At 41.2% G+C, this 23,618-nt stretch overlaps 1 protein-coding gene across 1 annotated transcript in view; it reads right to left on the bottom strand.

The window, feature by feature from the left end:
- Positions 1–1,659: 1,659 nt before the first annotated feature.
- Positions 1,660–23,618, bottom strand: part of LOC103678653 (thioredoxin F2, chloroplastic-like) — a 28,439-nt gene continuing 6,480 nt past the window's right edge. Inside the window, exons 3-7 of the mRNA XM_040631342.1 lie at positions 22,050–22,154; positions 18,363–18,422; positions 15,646–15,711; positions 2,136–2,194; positions 1,660–2,009 (exon numbers count right to left, since the gene is read on the bottom strand). Coding sequence (XP_040487276.1) covers positions 1,874–2,009; positions 2,136–2,194; positions 15,646–15,711; positions 18,363–18,422; positions 22,050–22,154 — 426 coding nt within the window. The 3' untranslated portion in view covers positions 1,660–1,873. The remainder of the gene's footprint in view (positions 2,010–2,135; positions 2,195–15,645; positions 15,712–18,362; positions 18,423–22,049; positions 22,155–23,618) is intronic.

Below are 23,618 nucleotides of genomic sequence, written 5' to 3' on the forward strand. Positions count from 1 at the left end.
ACGTGTGTCCTGTTTGTTAAGATGGGTGGCAGGCCTGAAGGAACAATAAAGGAAATGAAACATCTCTGCTCCAACACGTACAGAGACACTGCACAATGCAGAAGCCCGAGGGGGCTGGCATGATGCCACCCACATCTGGGCATGGAACTCATTCCCCACCCTGTCCTCCTCTCTTCACACATTTTTCAGGCTGCTCTTTCCAGAGGCCTGTGACGAGTGTGAGGTGGCTTTGGTGTCCGGGTGGCCCTTGACTTTCATTCATCGAACTTGCCCATATTACCCCTTCATGCGGAGAACTGGACGCTTCCCTTGTCACCAGCTGTGTAATGATTTCCCAGCCATCTTCCCCGCAGCGCCCTGTGCTCTGGGGATGGGCAAAGGCCTTAGTCAAGGTCATAGGCATTTTCACTCACTCATACTAGTGTCAGTGCTGGTCTGGTCCCAGGGGCCTCAACCTGGCCAACAGCTTCCTCGCCGTCTCCTTGGTCCTTCCAGCAGCCTGGCCCTCCAGAGCCGGCTAGCTCCAGGCTCCAGTCCTCACACCTCTGTCTCAGCCTCACTCAGAGATCACGGGGCTTGGTAGAGTGGCATGTCTGGGAATGGGGGAGGAGTGGCAGGGTCAGGCCCCCTGGGCTCTTGTTTTGGTGCAGGGAGGAACACCTCTGCTCTGTCCCGCCTGATGTACTTAGCACATTCGAGCCCAAATATTTAAAGATAAGGGGCCCCAGAGCCTTCCATCCTTGCCCCTGTAGTAAGGGCAGGCTTGATGTGGGTTCCAGGCAGAGACAAGCAGTTGGACCCTATGGATACAGTATGCAGCCTCCTCACCACATGAAAGTTCCCTCTGTCCCCCACCCGCCCCCAACCTCAGTGGTGGGGGTTTGGGCTAGAAACAAGCAAAGCATCACTGACCATACTGAAGATCTTTATGAAAAAAGGGACACAAACTTTTTTGGAACCAAAATGCTCTTGTACTCATCACGTCTCCGTCTGTTTGACTTTGAGACCTACAATTTTCATAACACTTTTCCAGTCACCATTGCACTGGGAGGCTGCATTCCAGAACGGCGACCAGACAATCAAGAAGGATGAGCTACAGCAATGGAAAGATGATTCAGATGAAAGCAGAGAAGCGGAGGACAGAAACACACAGAAAAACCCTGGGTTGCCCCTCCCTCTACTCTTCCTGTTTCTGGTCGCACGTGAAGGCTGGCTGTCACTGTGTCTTGGGATTCTATGAACCAGGTGTCACTCTGTGTGCCTCTAACAGCGCTTGGCACAGAGTAGGTGACCAATTAATATTTCCTGAATGATAAAAAGCAGCCCCTTTTCTCTTACGCTAGCATCTGTTGCTTCTGCTTCTCCATGTTTCAATGAGTCCTACGATGCTGTCAAAATCTTAGTCATTAATAGCTAGGGAAAGCTGGCTCCACTCTGTGACTTCAGATCCCCAGCCTTCACCTGATGGCAGCCCCACGTGGGAATAGTTAGTGTGAGAAGCAGCTGTCTTCTATCAGCCCTGAATGTCTGCACTGTATCAGTTAACAACAACAACATTATCGGTAGTAAGAGGGCTTTCCAGCTCGTGTGTGTGCATGTGGATTTTTTTTTTAATTTATAAAAGAATTTTAGAAAGGCACTGGGAGAGAGAAAAATGACACCATTCTAATACAAACTGATGCATCAGAGAAGAATTTTGTGCTACAAACAATGGCTCAATTAGCACTGGCTTCTATGTACTGGGAGCACACCAGGGAAATACGGCCTTTGTTTGTTTCTTGGTCACTGTGAAGAATTCCATCTTTGGCAATCTCTGGAAAACCTTCTTAACGGCATGGTATTACTTCGCTATGCAGGGCCTCTGTTGTGGAGGTCATGAAAACATTGCCCAAGAAATGTGCACAAAAAGTGGAAAAAAGGCTAAGTCAGAGAATGGGAGCGATACATCCTCTGATACCACAAGAGCTTTAGGCAATTTTGCAGCGAGATTGCAAAAAGGTGGAATCAACCTGTAAAGCATGAGGAGAAAGACCAATGAAGGGAGCATTACGATATTGGCTGCAAATAAAAACAAACACATTAGCTGCGGCCTTTTAAAATGTTGCAAATGTATTTTGTCTTGGAGATCGGCTTACATTAGTTCTCGAATCTTCGCTTCCAATTTTTGAGCATCAGCTCCACAAAATTCAAAAATCTGTTCACAAATACACAAGGGGAAATATGTATTGGTTCAAGTATTGGCAAAGATGTTAAAGCTTTGAGGAGTTTTGTTCCTGTTAAATTATCCTCTACTCATTTCCATTGTCCGAAAAATGCTTAAAATATAAATACACATTTAACACATTAAACTCACAATGTTTCAATTATTTGGCACCTTTTCAAGATTGTTTATGCTAACGTTTTGCCAGATTTATATAATTCTCCGTAATAATCTTCTACACTGAGATCTAAAACATATAACGTGTTAGAAATGAGAAAACTCACTCATTGAAATCTTTCAGAGCCTTTATACATTGGTCTTAAAGACTTGTTAATTCATACACGTGATTTCCTAAAATCAAATGAGACGTGATTTCCCATGCCCTGACCTTTGCATGGGTAACAGTATTATAACCAATTGATTCTAAGAAGCACATGTTCTTTTCAAATCGTCACATCTGTGACTGGCATATTTTATTTGGAACACTTTCCAGTGGTCTGTAACATAATGGTGCATCTGTCAATGGGCATCTTATATTTGATGAAATATGGAAGTTTAAGACTCTTACCATGCATTATCACTTTAGTACCAATTGTATGATGTGCTTGTAGAGAAGGCAGAATGTGGGTAAACTGAGGATGGGATTAGCTGAAGATTTGAGTTTCCAGTGAGGGAGGTTTCGGCAGCCAGAAATGGTGTTAGGACTTCGGGACAGGGGTTAGAAAGTTCTAGAACAACTTCAGTGCTCGGTCTATAGCAGAGAAGAAACTATCCCTGCTTCTAATGATTCTGCTTCCCCAGGCAGCAGCAGTCTATCTGGGTGCTGCCTGCGGGAATCGCGGTTCATTCCATTTCTTGAAAGTACACCCCAGACTTGTGACCCCATCTTGATCCCATTTCACTTACCGGCTCGCTCATGAATCCACTTCTATAACAGCAAATTGCTCTTTTGAGTCTTGAGAATAGGGTTACCTAAGTGTGGGTGCAGAATTTCATGATTTATCTGGGTTGCCTGGTTTGTACCCATTTCCTCTACAAATAGTTCTCGTGGTATTGGCTGCCGGGGAGGAAGGTGTCAGAAAGGATCTACAAAGTGTTTCATTTCTAAGAGTCAGGTGGCAGCTGGATGGTGTCTATAGGCATGAAGGGCATTTCATAATCCTCTGAGCCCAGGGCAGGTATGAAGACAAGAACCCCTGGCGAGAACATAGGCAGGGCTTGACTACCTGCATGACCAGATTTGGCCGACAGTTTTCCAAAGTGATTTTATATTATTCCACCTGCAGAGGATGAATGTTCTGGGTGCTCTATAAGTTCCATATCCTTGACAAGACTTGGTATTGCCCGTTCTTTTTCGTGTTAGCCATTCTGGTGGCTTTAGGGGACATTCAATTTGTCACCGAATTCCATGGATTTTGCCTCAACTTTCCCTTGAGTTTTAGCCACAGCTTATAACTTGTCGGTCTCCAGTTTTATGTCCCTTAGTTCCCTTCCCCCTTGAAGATCAAAAACACAAATCTAGTCTTTGGAAAATTCTTCAATGTTTCTCCACCGCCATAAAATCCAAGGTCCTTACAGGGATTCCTTGATTTTGTCCTGTCTACCTCTGTCGTTCTCCACCTGAGACTCTGACTTCTAGCAACATATTACAATTGGATTACTTACTTATTTAATTTAATAAATACTTAGTATTTAAGTATTAAATGATCCAGACATTGTAAACATGCCAGACAAAAGTCCCCTCTGGAGTTCATAGTCTAGTGATAATTTTATACTATCTTTTTGTTATCAAAAATTTCCCGATACATACCCACGCTATTTTGTAACTCCCACTGCCTCCCTTCTTTCTCACCTGTTAGTCATAACCACTCTTCAAGATTTAACTCATGAAGCCTCTGTGATCTCATAGGACCGGGGCATTCCACTACTCAAGAGTTGATTTTGTTATGTCGTCTTCTGCAGTTGACCAAAGATGGGGACTCTGACTCATTTTTTCCCTCCATACTTTTAGTACTTAGCTAGGAACCTTATACAGAGTAGGTGCTCTGTTAATGGTTTTAGGCCTGAAGTGAGCTGAGCTAAGCTGATTTCTGGTCACTTGAAGTACAGGTCCAAGACTCTGGGTAGTGTTACGTTGCAGAGACCAGGTGTTATCTGTTTTATTCTTTTTCCAGTTTGCCAAAAGCAAATGTTATATGTCTGCTAGACAGGGAGGGGTTTCGTACACGGGATCTTCATATTTGTAGTTAATGAATGAGGAGCAGCTTAGTGATAAGAGCTTACGTAATAAGTTGCTTTCTTTTGAAGAGAGATATACGCAAGGAAACTGGCATATAATTTCTGCTCCAAATGTTTTCTCATTTTAACCTGAATGTTTCGCTGTGTCTCTCAAAGGCATGCTCCACTACGAGGGATTAGGAAGCAATGTTTACTTCTCTCTCCTCAATGCCTTCCGTTTATAAGCACTGCTGACACCCCAGTAATGACTGCTAATGAAAATGATGAGCTCCAGTTTGCGGAGCCCAACGGGGTATGGGGGGCTCTCCACACATTACAGAACCACCTATGTCCAACAGTCACTTAAAAAATCTTTCATCATGGGGGCGCCTGGGTGGCTCAGTCGTTAAAGCGTCTGCCTTTGGCTCAGGGCGTGATCCCAGCGTTCCCGGATCAAGCCCCACATCAGGCTTCTCTGATGGGAGCCTGCTTCTTCCTCTCCCACTCCCCCTGCTTGTGTTCCCTCTCTCACTGGCTGTCTCTATCTCTGTCAAATAAATAAATAAAATATTTATAAAAAAAATCTTTCATCATGAACTTTTTTTTTTAAAAGATTTTATTTTTAAGTAATCTCCACACCCAACATGGGGCTCAAACTCACAACCCCAAGACCAGGAGTCACACGCTCCACCGACTGAGCCAGCCAGGCACCCCTCATTATGAACATTTTCAAATACACACACGAAAGGAGAATAATAAAGTGATTTCCTACCCCCAATTTACCCATCGCCCAGGTCCAACCAGAGGCTTTTTTTTTTTTTAAATGCCAAAGACATTCAATTACCTGCAAAAAAGTATATTGCTGTTACCGAGAAAATGCAAAAGGTCCAGAGACAGGGGTCCCTTCCTAACAAATGGACTTCTGAGAGTATCAGTTAAGGAGTCTAATGATGCATCCATAGAATAATTATAATAAAACACTTGGGCCATGACAGGCAATTTGGTTAAGTGAATAGTGAAATTAGGTTTGGACCAGCTGAATGAAAGCTTGCCAATTTTCCAGACTTCTTTACTGAGTTAAAAACAACAAAAGCCTCAAAGCAACAATAACAACGCCAACAAAAGAGCCCAAACAACCAGTCAACACAAGACACTTTTTTGGGAGAAGGCTGTAGCAATGTTTATAGTACAATATAATACTATAGGCTGGAATAGTATGATGTTCCTTTTCTTCTTTACAAAGGGTTTGCTAAGGCATTAAATCTTATTAATGAAATGGGAGGAATATGTCTAACAAGAGAACATGGAAAAGTACCTCCACCTCCAGCTGAGAGCTGGACAGTGTCAGTTACTTTTCGATCCCATCTTGGCTTCTTTCTCTGATTCAACCAGACCCATGCCTTGCCTGTAACTATCTGCATCACAGTGCAGGTGTTTGCACACTTCCCCCTTGACTTTCACAACACGTTGCAGGGCAGGCCTTGCAAATGCAAGCCGCTCAACTGTGGTTTTTGGAGTTTAACAAAATCAAACCAAGAAGGCAGGGCCTCTTAGAAATAGTCTGTTTCGAACAGCTTGAATTTACATGCATTTGGATTCAAGAAAAAAGCATATGAAAGAAATCTATTATCTCTTTTTTTCTAAGCTACACTGGTCTTCTTCTCAATTTGTTCCAATAGTGAGATTTCAGTAAAGCCCTAATTTGCTTTCGTTTTCTTATAGCTGGCTTAGAAACTCTGGCTACATACCTGTTTCTTAAGCACTAGTGGCAATAAATAATGACGAAAGTACTTCTCTCCTTCTATGTTAGGGGTTGACAAACTTTTTTCTGGAAAGGGCCCGATACCTGTTCAAACAGGCTTTGCAAGCGATATGCTGTGTGTTGAAACCACTCAGATCTGCTACAGTAATGTGATAGTAGCCAAAGACAATATTTAAACAAATGGACATGACTGTGTTCCAGTAAAACTTTATTTACAAAAACTGGTGGAGGGTCACATTTGACCCGGGAGCCACAGTTTGCCAAGCCTTAGTCTACTGCCATCAGTTGAAGGTGTTGGACAGACACGTGAAGCCGCCTAAGAGCTCATCACACAGTACAATGTGGTTTTCTGTTGAAGGGGAAAAGGAGCATGAGTCTAACGTTGTGGGAATTTATCCTAAGCCACACTGAGAACAAGGAAAAGTGATTTTGGACTCTGGCTGGAAGAGATGTCATTTGGCCCGTTACTAGAAGTATAGGATGAAGATTTGTTCATGGGGATAATAACGATTTCAGAGCCATTCCCTTCAATGACCTATACTCCTGCTCTCACGTTCCCATTGGAAAATCTGCTCAACTGTCCAATACTGGGAAACCCCTTCACTGACTTCTGCCCAGGTCGAGGTGAGCGTATCAGACAATGGAATGAGTTCATAATTATCGTCTCCCTTTTTGGGGGTGTTCTGCCCAAGAGACAGGTCTGCTCTCCACCCAAAGTCTTTCCTTTTCTGGAAAGCCCATCTGAAGCAGGCCTCAGGTAGGTCTGGAAGGCTATCATCACCCCGTGTCCTCACTTCTGGAGCATGGCAGTTGTGAAAAGCAGCAATATCTCCTTCACCTAGGTGGGTAAGTTTTTCCTCTGCAGCCCAAGATTCTCCCTTAGGTTGGTCATCTCGAAGTCTAGGCTTCAAGGGAACAGTAGGAAGTCTGTTGACATGAGTCCAAGCCATGTTCTGTAATTAGCACAATTTAGCGCTGCAGCTACTTACAGTAAACGTGATATTCTGATTTTCCATATGACTCTGCATGAGAGGAATTAACACAGCAGGTCTGGTTCCTTCTTTCTTTTCTCTTTCTTTCTTTCTTTCTTTCTTTCTTTCTTTCTTTCTTTTCTTTTAAAGATTTTATTTATTTGACAGAGATAGAGACAGCCAGCAAGAGAGGGAACACAAGCAGGGGGAGTGGGAGAGGAAGAAGCAGGCTCCCAGCGGAGGAGCCTGATGTGGGGCTCGATCCCATAACGCCGGGATCACGCCCTGAGCCAAAGGCAGACGCTCAACCGCTGTGCCACCCAGGCGCCCCTGGTTCCTTATTTCTTGCTTCTTTCCAAGGGAACTGTGATTGATCCTTCATCAACCCCCAGAGAATGTGTCCCCTCCCCCACCAAAGTGTTCTTTGTATTAATGATTATTTTGTTATATATACCTGGAGTGATGGACCAAGCCACACTGGCTTGCTTGGCATAAGCATCACTATTGATGATGTGCACCTGGTTTTATTGTTGGGGTCCTAGTCTCCATTGTCATAGCTTGTTGTGTAGCAATGGTTGCCTAGCAAGAGATGTCTGTGTGACCAGTCCCCACATAAAGGCCTCATACCCTGAGCATCAAAAGAGCATCCGAGGCTCAGGGATGTCCTCAGATGTCCTTGAAGTTCACTCCTAGAGAGAGAGTCAGAGCATTCCTATCTGTCTCCAGCCAAGGAAGAATATCAGAAGTCCAGACCTTCCTGGACTCTACCAATGCCTATCTTTTTCCTGATGCTTTTGCTCTGTGTTTTCTGTTGTAATAAATCTTAGCTATAAGTATAACCTGCTAAGTCTTTCTAGCCAATCACTGAATGAAGTACTCCTATATTTCAATGATTTAAAATTTAGAGGGCAGGGCTAGGAGGAGGATGTAAAATTTAAGGGGTTCCCAAAACTCAGTTATCAAGATAAATAATATTTCAATAAATATTTTAAAAGTTAAACATTAATGCTAAAAAATCCGTCATGAACAAAATATCAAAAATTCAAGAAAAGACAGTATTCCACCCAATATTTGCAGTCTCCTGCCTTACTGGCCTCACCCTAGTCCCTGCCCTGGAGAAAACAGGAATACAAGTAATTACTGCCTTTGAATTGCTAAGACCTAAAGCAGTATCATCAGCAATGGTGCTAAATGGTGCTAAATGCTTGCTGCCCATCTCCCTCTCTCTTTCCCTCCATCTCACTTAATTCTTGACCCTTCCAGTCAATCAATCTCTGCCAATGTATCAGCTGCTTATGGGGCTGACATGTAATTCCTTTTTGGACCTAAACAGTATGGGAGAGTGATTTTCCCTCAGGTAGAACCCCTCTGTGTCTAACACCATCCTTAACAGTTTGAATATCCCTGGGTAGGTAACTCTTGAATGCTAAAATGGCTTAGCTTAAATGGATATTGTAGTTATTCAAAGAGTTTTAGAGGTCTCTCCTAACCACTGTTTCCGAATTTCTATTTATTCATAGATGTTCAGGAAGAAAGGCACACAGACAGATTCTGGGGCTCCAGCAATAACCTTATTTTATAATATGTACCAAGTCCACTGCTAAAGCACGTTATATACATTATCATACATTTTTATGACAACAGTTCAAAGATACATGATACAGTCCTTATTTCATAGAGAAGGAACTGAACTCCAGGTGGGTGGTGAGGTCACCCATTAATAAAAGGCAGACCTGGGGTTCAACCCGCAACTGTCTGACTCCAGAGACAGCAAAAACTAGCCACAGACATTCTTTTGGGTGGTGGGTGGGTCAAGCACTGTTTTCTATGAACTTGAACAGTGAGCATTTGGGAGGGTGATTCTCCTATTGTCTCATTTATTGTCCCTGCCTGGCTCTTGAAGACACCAATCCTGTCCTCTCTTGAGCACTCCATGGTGCTGCCCCTTGGGGATTCCTTTCATCTCTATACCTACTTGAAGGAGGGAGTTTGTAGGAAATGACTTCTATGACCTCAGAAGGAGCCCTGCTGTTCACAAGCAAAGGGGCAGGAACTTTCTCCCACTGGATGTGAGCATAGGAGCTCTCAGTTCTTCTGAATTATTCATTTGTAAATAACTCACTTATTAGCATCTATGCACCTATATCTCATTGCTCTTATGAGTAAAGTGCTTTGAGAAGCCAATTACTCTCATATCAAAGAATGAAAGATGGAACCAATTTCTGACGTTGGCCCATGTTTAAGCAGTTGGCCAAGAGTTGCTAAATCTCTGTTACTCTTTCTTTCTGCTATTTCACTGACATGTCATCTTTGGTCTGGAATCAATGCTATTAACCCAGGGGATCTACGATGGGCTTCAAAGGCTCAATGAATAGTACTATATGCACACTGCAGTTTTGTATTTTTCCACTTATTTAAAAATTTTTTTAATGTTTTTTTATTATGTTAGTCACCGTACAGTACATCCCTGGTTTCTGATGTAAAGTTCGATGATTCATTAGTTGCGTATAACACCCAGTGCACCATGCAATACATGCCCTCCTTACTACCCATCACCAGTCTATCCCATTCCCCCACCCCCCTCCCCTCTGAAGCCCTCAGTTTGTTTCTCAGAGTCCATAGTCTCTCATGCTTCATTCCCCCTTCTGATTACCCCCCTTTCTTTATCCCTTTCTTCCCCTACCCATCTTCCTAGTTCTTATGTTCCATAGATGAGAGAAATCATATGATAGTTGTCTTTCTCTGCTTGACTTATTTCACTTAGCATTATCTCCTCCAGTGCCATCCATGTTGCAGCAAATGTTGAGAACTTGTTCTTTCTGATAGCTGAGTAATATTCCATTGTATATATGGGCCACAACTTCTTAATCCAGTCATCTGTTGAAGGGCATCTCAGTTCCTTCCACGATTTAGCTTTTGTGGACAATGCTGCTATGAACATTGGGGTGCATATGGCCCTTCTCTTCACTATGTCTGTATCTTTGGGGTAAATACCCAGTAGTGCAATGGCTGGGTCATAGGGTAGCTCCATTTTTAACTTTTTAAGGGACCTCCGCACTGTTTTCCAGAGTGGCTGTACCAACTTGCATTCCCACCAACAATGTAGGAGGGATCCCCTTTTTCCACATCCTCTCCAGCAATTGTTGTTTCTTGCCTTGTCAATTTTTGCCATTCTAACTGGCGTAAGGTGGTATCTTAGTGTGGTTTTGATTTGAATTTCCCTGATGGCTAATGATTTTGAACATTTTTTCATGTGTCTGTTAGCCATTTGTATGTCATCATTGGAAAAGTGTCTGTTCATATATTCTGCCCATTTTATGATTTGTTTATTTGTTTCTCACTTATTGAGTTTGAGAAGTTCTTTGTAGATCTTGGATACCAGTCTTTTATCTGTAGCATCATTTGCAAATATATTCTCCCATTCCGTGGGCTGCCTCTTAGTTTTTTTGACTGTTTCCTTGGCTGTGCAGTGTATTTTTCTACTTATAATAGAATACAGTATAATTTCCAGTTAAAAAAATCAGCCAAGGTTTTGGATAGCCCATCTGAAAGACACTGCAGATTTTTTTTCTTTTTTTAACCACAGTTGATCTTACTGGAACAGGGTGTGATGTCCCAGGTGAAAACACGAAAGGAATGCAGCAGAAAGAAACACTACCACCTTATTTATTACCTAGAATTTGCTTTCATTGTCTTTTGCCCCAACACTATGAAATAATTACAACTGTTGTTTACAGTGTATCCCTGCTAAGTGGCCATCCAAATCTGCACGAAAACTTCCAGCACTACGTAATGCCCATTATCTACCATGACCCTGAGTCTTTGTTATATAGCTTTGTCTGTTCCAGTTTTTTTAAAGTTTTATTTGTTTATATTTTATGTATTTTGAAAACATTTGAGATGAGCTAGAATCAAGGGCAAGATAAAGTAACAAAACCATTCAAGTATGACTCAGTATGGAGATGGCAATTAGGGAATGCCAGGAAACTACAGATGAGGGAGGCTATTGTATTTGAGTAAAGGAAGTAATCTTGAGATTGTTGGCAGCAATGGAAAAAGAGAAACCCAAGGGATTCCCTAAGCCTTTTGATCTAATGCAAGGGAGTAGATCATATTTTTAAGGGCGGGAAATATTCTCCTAACTCTGTTCTATGAGGAATTATCACAAGGCTTTTTATATAAAGTACATTTTAAAAGGCATAATGGATCATGGTTCTTTGCCAGATGTTTTACCAGAAATGTGAGAACATTTCTTATAACATCCCTTAATAGAAATTGGATTCTAGGTTGTTTTCTTTTTTTAAATACTAGATAAATACTACTTAACTGCTTTCCTAAGTCAATTTTCAGTTGTGTTGTCCCAGATAAAAGAGAGATGGAAGAGGTCTCAAAGAAGTGAATTTAATTTTCTTCTACCCCAAGGAGAACAATGAATGTCACTGGCAGGTTTCCTAGTCAATTCTATTGAGAGAGGAGGGAAATTCATATAGACTGGTCCTTTTGTACAGCTATGCCAATTTTCTGTGGTTCCAGTGATTTTCCTGTGCAGACCACTGCAAGGTAGAACCTGGGGGGCATTTCAGAGGTCTCAGGTTTTGTTTGTAGCTCTGGATGCAATGGTAGAGGTGGGGACCCTCCAGAAGCCCTGTACGGATGCTCAGATACCAAATGTTGGGGATTGAGTGAAAGAGGTAAAGAGATTTGTAATACCATCTCTTTAGGATCTCTTGCCCGCATTTTTTTGTTGTTGTCTTTTGCACAGAATATTAATATTCTTTGTCAAATGGAAGCCAGCCTTGCAAATCTTCTCCGCAGGTTTTCAAATTATATCTAAATTGATCCAAGTATAACTCTTCCTGGGGATATGATTACACATATAAAGTTTAGAAGTAGACTTATTTGTATATTATGACATAAGTGATCTCAAGTTGTTGTTGTTTTTTAAATAACTCCATAAGCAGGATGATAATTTGGTAATATTCAATGAGACACTCAATTCTCAAGGACATTTCTCGGACATGGGTAGCCATGTTATAATCAGAGGCTGGCTGGCTGACTCTGGAAACAGAATATAGGGAGGTGGACCAGCTTAATGCATAATGTCATCAATTCAGTTAATTTTATTTTCCATTAGCTAACTGGCATCAAATTCAAATTCGAGATCCTTCATAATGCCTCGAACACAGGCATTTTGTTCCATCCATTCCAAAGGGATCCATACCCCTTAAAAGCCCGTTCAGAAATAATGGAATGTAAGAGGTCACTCCAGCCCCAACTGAGAGTTCTTCCACCTCCATACAGAACTGAGACCAAGCAGGGGCAAGCCTTTCCTCAGAAGCATAGCTATGGATTTGCTCAAGAGCCTAGACACATCGTGGGTGAGCACCCAAAGTTTGGTTTCAGAAAATGGAGAACAAACTTGAGTTGCAGCAGAACTTAAGCAATACTATCTGCAGAAGAGATGAAAGCAGAAAGCTGTTCTGAGCTGAAGAGAAACCCTCCCTGAGTCAGACTGGTCTGAGGACAGAATGAGGAAGGGGAGGCACAGCTGGCAGTGGGTTGTAGGGCAAAGACAGCAGCTTTCATTTACTCTTTCATTTGTTCACCTGCTCATGAATCAAACACGAAATGAGTATTTTCTACCCAGGGGGGATTCTTCTAGACACTGACAGGAACTCCTCCAAGTGCTTGGAATAGTATGAGAAAAATACACAGAGTTAAGGTCTGAGTCACACAGAAATGGGCTTGGAAAAGTAGACTGGGTCAAAATTGTGGAGAAATTTGAATGCCAGACTTGAATACAAGGGTTTAGTCTTGATTCTGCAGACAATGGAGGGGAAGGGGGATCCAATTTTAAATAAGAGAATGACATACATGGAGCTGTGCCAGGATCGATTTAGAAAAGAGAACAGGGGCGCCTGGGTGGCACAGCGGTTAAGCGCCTGCCTTCGGCTCAGGGCGTGATCCCGGTGTTATGGGATCGAGTCCCACATCAGGCTCTTCAGCTATGAGCCTGCTTCTTCCTCTCCCGCTCCCCCTGCTTGTGTTCCTTCTCTCGCTGGCTGTCTCTATCTCTGTCAAATAAATAAATAAAATCTTTAAAAAAAAATATAAAAAAAAAAAAGAAAAAAAAAGAAAAGAGAACAGAGTGGTGGTGTGAACTTGGGGGTGAGGAGGGCTATCACACTTGTTTACGTTAAAGGTAGTTACAGCTGGAATTACATGTAGGGATGAAATTACTAAAGGAGAAGAAGTAGAATGGGAAAAAGAACCTTGGGAATCACTTATATTTTAGGACAGTAGGAGACAAGCCAGAGGAGAGCTAGGGGGAAAGATCAGGGATAGATGCCAAAAGAGGAGGAAGTTTCTAGAATATAGAACCTAATTAGTTAATGGTGGTTTTATGTAATCAAGGAACACAAGGATTGAGAAATGGCTATTTGAATGAGGTGCTGGAAGATCCTTGGTGACTTTTAAAAGAGCAGATGAAGGAATAAGTGGAAAATGAGAATTGAAGGCAGTAGGTATAGTCTACTTTTTCAAGAGTTAGGTCATGAAAAAATGAAGGAGAGTAGTCTGAGAGAGCATTAAATTCATCATTAGAAATTTTTTGGTTGTAAGTAACAGCAAAAGCAACCCCAGGTTCACATAACTAAAGAATCTGCAGGGGTAGTTCAGGCTTCGGGTATGGATAGATTCAGGGTTCAATCAATGCCACTGGTATTTCCTGGTTTGACTTTGCTTTTTTGCTGTATGGCAGCTTCTTTTTCAGGATCCCTGTGGTGGCAAGCTACTTGTAGCACCATCAGCCTCATATCTTCCCAAGTTCAAATCCAGTGAAATCAAAAGAGAAGGCGCTTTTACCTAGTTGCTTAAGCCAGGTCTTAGAATTAGCTCTGGCTGGGCTTGGATTGGCTTGACTGGAGTCAAGGGCCCATTCTTGATGGGGATGGAGTTCTCTCATAGGTCCAGGCCTAGAGATGGAGCCCTAAGGAAGTACATGAACCAAGAATGGGAAAGGGCATGGTTCCCTGGAGGAAAATCAAAGAACTCTTGATAGAGAATGAAGAATGGCAAATGGTAGCAAAAGTGAGTGTGCAAACACCAGGTCAGAAAGAAGATAGCTGATTGATCGAATTGACTGGAGCACAAGGGAGGGAATGCAGTCAAGGTATGATGGATGAAATCCATTTCAAAAGAAGGAAGCATTCTCATTTCTGAGATGGAAGAGAAGATAAAAAAAATGACACATAAACAATTTGGTACGTGGGGGGCGGGGAGTTGAGGATGCGTATGCTTGACAGTTTCAATTTTCAAGTAAACACTCAAGAGAGGGAACAGGTAGTATTAATTCTTTTTGAAGAATTATTTATATCTATTGCACCAATTATGCTACAGCAAATACCCAACAAATAGAAGCTGAAAATGAAATTCTATAGCTAGCTTATCAACTGCTTTCATTTTTTGTGTTGTAGACACAATCTTCACAAAGCTTAAGCCTGAATATTTTTGCTTTACATATGTTCTTCCTAACACTTTTAATTGCACACTATTTCATATGGTGGATGTATCACAAATCACTTAGCAATTCTACTAGAAAAGACATTTAGCTTGCTTTCGTATTTTATTAGAAGCAATGCTGCAATTACTATACGCTTAGCTGCTTATTTTTCCTTGAGGTATTTCTGCAGCAAAAGTTTCCAAAAATGGGTACTTGTGTGAAAGGGAATCAACAGTTCGATCCTCTTAGGTATGTTGCAAAGGCACTTTTCATAAGGTATGTACAATTTTCAGTGCTCCCAGCCATATGTGGAATTCCTAGTTTCATCACACACAACGTATTTTAAACATTTTATTTCATTAATATTTTCCTGATAACAACTACATAATGGGCTCAGCACTTAGCGTGTGTCAGGATGGGTCTACAGACTTGAGTCATGTTAATTCATTTAATTCTCCCAACACCTTGTGGGGGGAAAACTTATGACCTTTGATTTTACAGATAAGGAAACTAAGATCAAAGAGGTTTTTAAGTAAAGGGCTAGGAAGTGGTGGAACAGGTATTTGAACCACGAAACCCTCATCCAGGGCCTGCGTGCTCAACTCCTAGGCTCTACAGCCTTGTGATTGGTTTCGATTAATATTTCCCCAACAGTTGCTCACAATTTGTATACATTCGTGTGAGAATTTCATCATGTCCTTTTCTGTAAGATTCTCTTTTGATGGTTCTGCCCCATCAAAAGGGATAAGATAGGTTCAATAGTGAGATATTTCTTATGGATTTGGATATCTAAGACGGTCGGAATGAGGAGGTTTATTATAATTCATGCATTTTTTTGTACTCCTTGCCAATATGGAAAGTTCAGAAACTAATAATTCCATTGCTAAATATTAAAAATAAATGCAGTTGTTTCATCCGTCCTGGATACCCCAGGCCTTTTTTTAGATTCTGATGAGTCTATAATTCAACTCTGCCAGTTACCATGGAAACATACCTTATGGGCCTGTTTGAACATCTGAAATGTGGGTACTGCTTTGATATGATAAGTTTGGGCCAACTCCTGCGAAAGGAAAGAAATGGCATGAAGTCACAATTTTGGTGTCGTCTCTCTACACCGAGCCCGGAACGGCCACTTCTCAGGAGGCAGGTCTGTCTGAAAGTCCAGGGACAGCTAAGACTTGATAGATTCTCTTGCCAAGCAATGTCAAAGCTTCCAGGAATGTTACAATAGAAAATAGTGGCTCTCTCAATTCCCGAGCTTTCTCCTCCCAGAGCCCTAGGAGAAGGCTGAGAGATGGAGGCCAAAATAGAACAGATGCGGAAGAACTAAATGAGCTCTATTTAAAAGAACTTGTGAAAGATGGCAGAGGGACCCCAGTGGAGCCCCATATGGAGACAGGACATTGCGAACATAAGGAAGAGTGAAGGATCTCTATAACGCACACTTGAGACAGGGGCTGATAATACTGGTCTTGCATTTCCAGTAAGGTTTTCATGCCTCTTTCTTTTAAGCCCTACTTCCTCCTTCACTGCCCGTGTTTGTGAAAGATGAACCGAAAGACAAGAAAATACGTCAGAATTCTGACATTTCCAATTGCTTTAATCCATTACAATCTGTTGTCAAATGCCAGTTTTTGTTTATCTTGTTCAAGAGTTGAAAGAAAATCAGCCACCCACAGGGTCAACAGAATTGGACTTTTCTCTCTAATATACATATCATTTTATGGGGTGAATCTCTCCCCTGCCAACTATAACACACACACACACACACACACACACACGCACGCATGCACAAACACATTAAATTATCATTTTCATGACTACAGCAATGACAACTAATAAATAAGTTACTGTTAAAGAAAATTGTGGATTTCGTTTCACCTTAAAAGGGAAAGAGCTACAATCAAAAAGGCAGACGATAATATGTATTGGTGAGGATGTGGAGAGATCGGAGCCCTCACACACTGCTGGTGGGAATGTAAAATGGCACAGCTGCCTTAGAAAACATTGTGCCAGCTTCTCAAAAAGTTAAACATAGAGTTACAGTATAACTCAACAATTCCACCCCTAGATAAGTACTCGAGAGAAATGAAAATACACACATACAAGTTTATACCAGCATTACTCATAAAAGTCAAAAGGAGCAACAACCCAAATGTCCACCAACAGTTGAATGGCTAAATAAAAGGTGGTGTAGCCATACACTGGAATATTATTCAGCAATAAAAGGAATAAAATATTGATACGTGCTCTAACATGGACGAACCTTGAAAACTCATGCTAAGTAAACGTCACAAATGACCACCTATTTGATGATTCCATTTATATGAAACGTTCAGAATAAGTAAATCTATAGACAGAACGTAGACTTCTGGTTGCCCAGAGTTGGGATAGAAGGAACTGGGGGTGACCGCTAGAACTCCGAAAGTGGGTTTTGTTTGTTTGTTTTTGGGAGTGGTGAAATGTTCTAAAATTGATGATAATGATGGTTGCACAACTCTGTGAGTATAAAAAAGGACAAAGAGATAATAGGTGTATTTCTGAATGCACAATATAGGATTCAGCTTAAAGGGCAATTAAACACTGTCACACTTTGATGAAGCTTGAAGGAAATGGAGAAATGGAACTTCTATTACGGTCTGGGCACTATGTCATATATCTTATGTATTTTATCTCATTTTATATTCTGTTAAATATATTTGCCCTGCTTTACAGATGAAGAAACGGAAGTTCATAGGTGATAAGAAGTCACAAAACTATTAGAGAAAAGGATGGGTGGATAACAGATTTTTTGTTATTCTAAACCTCAGATTCAACCCAATATGTGCAAAGGTCACTTGTTACTATTTATTTCTGGGTTATAAATGGACAAATGTTAGGAAGAATAATTTTTCAGATACTTTGTGCATATTAATAAGGCACATTTTGACTGAGGACATGAGGCTGATTATTTGGGGAGCTTGAGGAAAGAAGGCTCGAGGGAGGCTTATGAGGGAAGGATTTCTTGGAATTCCTTGTGATGTTTAAAAAAACCCACAAAAAGCATAAGATATAGCGAGAGAAAAGCAAGGTATATTACAATGTCTGTAATGCATTGAGTTAGGTTTTAGAAATTGATTAATAGGGGCGCCTGGGTGGCACAGCGGTTAAGCGTCTGCCTTCGGCTCAGGGGGTGATCCCGGCGTTGTGGGATCAAGCCCCACATCAGGCTCCTCCACTGGGAGCCTGCTTCTTCCTCTCCCACTCCCCCTGCTTGTGTTCCCTCTCTCGCTGGCTGTCTCTATCTCTGTCTAATAAATAAATAAAATCTTTACAAAAAAAAAAAAAAGAAACCGATTAATAATTTACTACAAGGGTGAAAACCACTTTTCACCGTGAGCCCAAAACCACCCAACTGGTGTTGTCTGCATAGGGCAATTCTGCTCAGTGGGATTCTAGGGCAGAGCTCAGAGCAAGCGGAGAAAAATGTTGGGAAGTCTGCCATCGTATGGGAGGGGAGGGGGCAGCAAGAGAGTCACGTCCCTGCTCACATACTTTAAAATTAACACAAAACATACAAGAACATTATGAGGAAGTTTACTATCAATTATCAGAAAAAAATCGTGACGTTCTCCTTGCCTTAAAATTGATTCTATAATCAGTGAGGCAGGGCTATCAGTGACACTGCATTCGGATTTTATGCATCCCCATGCAAGGATTTAAGATTCTTACCTGAGAATCATCCACATCCACCTTCGCAAACATTACATTTCGGTACTGCAGCGACATTGCCTTCAAAACAAAGGAATAAAAATTCCCTATTAGCTTAGCATTCATTCTAAAGCACACACTGGAATTACACACTTGTCTCTTGGCAACAACGAACGAGGAACTAAAAGGTCATTCAAGAGAGCTAAGCATCACTGTCGCATTTCACAACTGCCTAGAACTTGAAGCACCAAAGTCAAATATGGGATGATACCAAGGTCAAGCAAAGATCAGTGCCAGAACCAGACTCTAAAGAACCAGACTGAAGATCAGAGTTTCACAGCTGGGAAAGGACAGGAAGCAAAGAAATCAGGACATGTGTGGGTGGTGGGTCCAGATTTACGCTGCAGGATGAAGGGACAGATAGTAGCTTTGTCCTGGAGTGGCCGGAGGTGGGGGGCTACCTTCAGTGGTCTTCAAAATATACATATCTGAACCAAATACCCAAACTCTGCTTTGATCTTCATCTCTTTCCAGGCTTTTTGAGAGGCTCTTATGACCGAGATGATAGAAAATATCTGTGCTGACCCTTGGCCTAATTGCTTTTTGCTTCCATTGACGTCTTCCATGCTCTACTACGTTTTGAAACTGTACTTTCCAGGATCCTTTGCCAGCTGTCTTCCATGTAGGTTCTGCTAATGGGAAGCATTTGCAGGAGAACAGGAGGAGGAAAGAAACAACTCTCTTCTGCTTCTGTTTTGTTCTGAAAGCATCTATGGCAGCAGTGGTGACAAAGATGTTGATAATGGGACTGGTAGTAGTAGATGCAGCAGCAGCCTGTAAATGTCAGCTCTTGGGGGTTTTTGCAGACAGCTGCATTCATACTTTAAGGACACTTAATAGCATCTTGATTCGTGTGCGTTAACATCATATCTCAGGCATTTCCAGTGACCTATTTCAAATGGGACCTCTTTCTGATGGTATGAGGTGTCCAGAGACAGTGGAGACAGAAACGGAGCTGGCACTGGGAGCTGCTCCCACGGACAGGCAGGGAGAGGCATGACATGGGGCCATTAGGGGAATATGTGCAGGGTTCTATTGCAGGGATTCTCTCCAGTTGTTTGTCTGTGGATTGTGACCAAAGTGGGAGTTTTTTCTTCAGTGGCCCATCAAGGTTGTGAAAATGGGGGAAAACTCTTAGATAATAGACCCCCAAGCCCCTGGGACTTCAGAGTATTTTTCAGACAGAAAAGAAGCTGATTTTGGTTGACAGCATCTCTATGCCTGGCAGGAAAATGGTATCGCTCACGAGCTCTAGGGCAATTGACTTGTACTTTTTGAGTTTGAAGATATGTGGATATTCCCCAGTAGGAGTTAGCTGGCTAACTTCCATCCTACCTTCCTGCAGAGCCTGGAAAGGAAAAGAGGTAGAGATTCCTTGGACTCCCTTGCAGCTAGCGTTCTGGATGCAAATTGGTTTTACCCATGAGATACATGCAGGAGAGACATGAAAGGCAGAAATGCGACAGCAGCTACTTTCTTGTCTTTGGATGGTCCTGCTGGAAAACAGGACTGTGGGTAACGGAAGTGGTTGTGCTGGAGGCAGCAGCAGCAGCCAGACTCAGGCTCTGGTGCCCAGACATCAGTGTCCTGGACGTGCAGAGGCACGTGTAACAGCAGCTGATTCCCAACTGCTGCTCTGTTGTCAGTTTGTTTTTTCCTCCTGGAGGGTGGCCTCCCATCCCCCCTCATTTTTAATTATGGCAAAGTTAGGATCCCCAAGGTGGATATGTGGTGTTCTGAGAGAGTCATTCATGGAACCTATTCATCTAGTCTTCCAATAATTTTAAAAGCAATTAATTCCTTGTATTAAAATTCTTTTCTGTTGAATTTGGTTTCTGTTGCCTGCTTTGATTTCCAATTAATAAAGTGACCTAGAATAAGTAAAGCCTTTTCTTCACCCCCTTATGTACTAGGAGTTTAAAAAAATTACACACATGGTACTTGAATACATTATCACGCAAAAGTTCAAACATTACAAGAAAAATAAAGGAATCCAAATTTAACACCCTTTCACTGAAAAAAAAACTTCTTTGATATGCATCCTTCTGTTCCCCTTTTCTCTACATATGTGTTTATATATATACATATATGTATCTGTTTTACATAAATGGGACCATACTATATACATTTTTCGACATTGTACTCTTTTTTACTCAATACTACATTGTCTTGGAGACAATGCCACCATTCCATATGGGTCTACTTGATTGATTCTTTTTAACATCTGGATAGTATTTCAGTATGAATGCGCCAAAATTTATTCTAAAACTATATTTGCATTAATCTGGATTCTAACAGGAAACAGATGGCACATTCGAATTAGATCATTTGGGGAGGTTTATTTCCAAAGGGCTAACTATATTTATAAAGGTAGGAATGGGTATAGGAAGAGCTGCAGGAGCCTGGACAAAACAGTGGCAGAGCTGTTACTGCCCTTAGGGCAAAGGTATGAAGGGAGGAGTTACTAAGCCTTAGATTTCATTGCACTGTCTGAAAATGTTACATGTTGGCTGTTGGAATTTGATCAGCTTTGACTTTGTGGCATGTGAGTATATTTATACTCTGGAAGCTGAACACTGAACATTCTTTTTCTTCAAGTTTTGAGTGTCAGAATAAAGGTGCCCATGAGATAATAAAATGTTTCTTCTGGATATTCCAAGTATTTTAGGCATAGAACAGATGTTGAGATGTCATGTGGCCAATTTATAAACTTGAATATAGGTTTGTTTTTAATTCAATGTCAAAGGTTGTAACTGTGGTTAGAATGAATTCAGGTAGATTCAAGAGCTCAAGCTGAAATGCTAGAAACCTTGCTAAAGAGATACTGGAGTATTTTCAGTTGTGTAGAGAAATCAAAACTTCTTTAAATTTGAAGAAAACAGATTTCACAAAATTGACCATAAATGTGAAACTTCTTCATGATAAGGAGAAATGAAAAAGCCCTGAGGTTCTTTCTGTGGCATGTGACACCAAAAATAAATAAAAGAGTAAAAACTTTTAAATGGAGCAATAAGGAAATTAACTAGATGAACCACTGTATAGACATTAAAGTTATAAGCTGGAGACCCCACAAAAAGATGAATGAATGTGTACATGGAAAAAAGACCCAAATAAAATTATATGATTACAGCTAATTAGAATATTTTACTAAAATATTTTATAAAGTAGAAAAGACATGAAAGAATATGTAAGACATAAGTTCTGATAATAGGGCTGAAGGATGGGAGAAATTTATTCTTTTATATTATAGTTAAAAGCAAGTGTCATCTTTTTCTATAAACTATTCCAATATTTGGAAGTTCTGAACTCTGGAACTTTGGTAAAATGTCATTATTATGAGTAATCCATTCATTTGTATAATTGTACTCTTTTGCACATCTTTTTTTTTATTATTATTATGATATGTTAGTGTCTTTTGCACATCTTGGTGCTCCTTGCAGAATTATCCATAGACAAGTAGTATGAATCTTCTGTTGTGTGTACTAATGATCTAATTAGATCTTGGTATATTATCATCAGGATAATAAGGACGCTTCAAAAAACTATGATTCCATATGGCTCATAAGTGCAAACTTTTAAGATTGAGAAAATTATTAGGGGATTTAAAATTCCTTCTAAGACTGGGAAATATACACAGGTGATACTTACATGAACAAGAGGATAAATCTTTTGGCAAGGACCACACCATTTTGCTGAGAATTCAACCACCACAAGTTTACATCCAGCAGCTTTCAAAAATGTTTTTAATTCATCCTGAGACCAGAGCATAAATGAAGAAATACACATAATCACTGCATCTCATAAAGCCTTACAGGGAATAAATGACACCTTAATGAGATACCCCACCCTATCATTCTCCACGAGATACACCTTTCCTAGAAGTCCCTCAGGTCACATATATTTATCTTTCTAAGTATACATAAGTGACCCATAAATCTGCAAAAAGTGATTAGGAGTGTACTTACCAGCTGGTGGTTTGTAATGGTCTGGGGAGAAGTGAGATTGGCCAATGAAAGATAAGGGATGGAGGGTAGTGGTGGATAGTTGTTCAAGGTGGACATCTATATTTGACTTTTTTTTTTAAGATTTTATTTATTTATTGGACAGAGAGAGACACAGCGAGAAACACAAGCAGGGGGAGTGGGAGAGGGAGAAGCAGGCTTCCCGCCGAGCAGGAAGCCCGATGTGGGGCTTGATCCCAGGACCCCGGGATCATGACCTGAGCTGAAGGCAGAAGCCTAACGACTGAGTCACCCAGGTGCCCCTATATTTGACTTTTTTAACAAGGACCTAAACATGCATTAATAGTGAAATTTAAAAGAAGAAGTAATCTAACACCTTGAATCCATTTCTTGTTTTTGTTTTGTTTTGGGAGGTAATCATTACCAAAGCTGTAGTCAAACCACACATTTAAGGATTTGACATGCTTCTCACAGAATATCTTCAGTGAATTTTCCATCAGCTGTCCAGATCATCTAAGTAAAGGTTTCCCTTTCTAGAACCTCAGATCATTTTATCACAACTTCCTTGCTTTGTGGACAATGACTGTCCACACTAGGTATTTCACACACGGCTTCTCTCCCCAACAAGTCCCTATAGAAATCAATCCTGATTTGCTCCTGAACTTCCATGGCCTCTGACTGGGTACATGGTAAGTGCTCATGGAGTGTTTAGTTGATGAATGATTTGCTAATATATAGTGTTCTGTTCAAGATTTATTTTTCCTTTTCTCACTGGAATTGGGATGATAGTAGCTAATTTACTCTACACCCTGGTGTCCTCTCCCTTAATCTTTACAACCACCCCCTGAAGTGGGTATTAGTTTTATCTCCATTTTGCAGATGAAAAAAACAAAAGGTTATTAACTTTCTCCCGGTCAACTAGCTGGTTGGGACTCTAACCTAGGCAGCCTAGTCCGGATACAAAATCATGTCTTGAGTTCTTCCTAGTAATGGGGTTCACTCTCTTTCTCACTGGCCCTAATTCTATCATGTGCTCATCCCTGGACCAATCAAGATGGGGGGGGGGTGGATGGGATCATTAATTAGGTCAAGTCAGGCAGGGCCTATCACTGGAATTAGGGATGGGGTTAATTCCATACAAATGGCATAATGCTCTGAAATAGGGGAATCTTGATAATTATGTTGCCATTTGATTTAGTTTCAAGCAGATGAAACAGATGACTTAAGGAAGATATGCTCTCTTTCTTTACCCGTA

The sequence above is a fragment of the Ursus maritimus genome, unplaced genomic scaffold (genome assembly GCF_017311325.1).
Source record: "Ursus maritimus isolate PB19 unplaced genomic scaffold, ASM1731132v1 scaffold_17, whole genome shotgun sequence".
NCBI classification, from domain to species: Eukaryota; Metazoa; Chordata; class Mammalia; order Carnivora; family Ursidae; genus Ursus; species Ursus maritimus.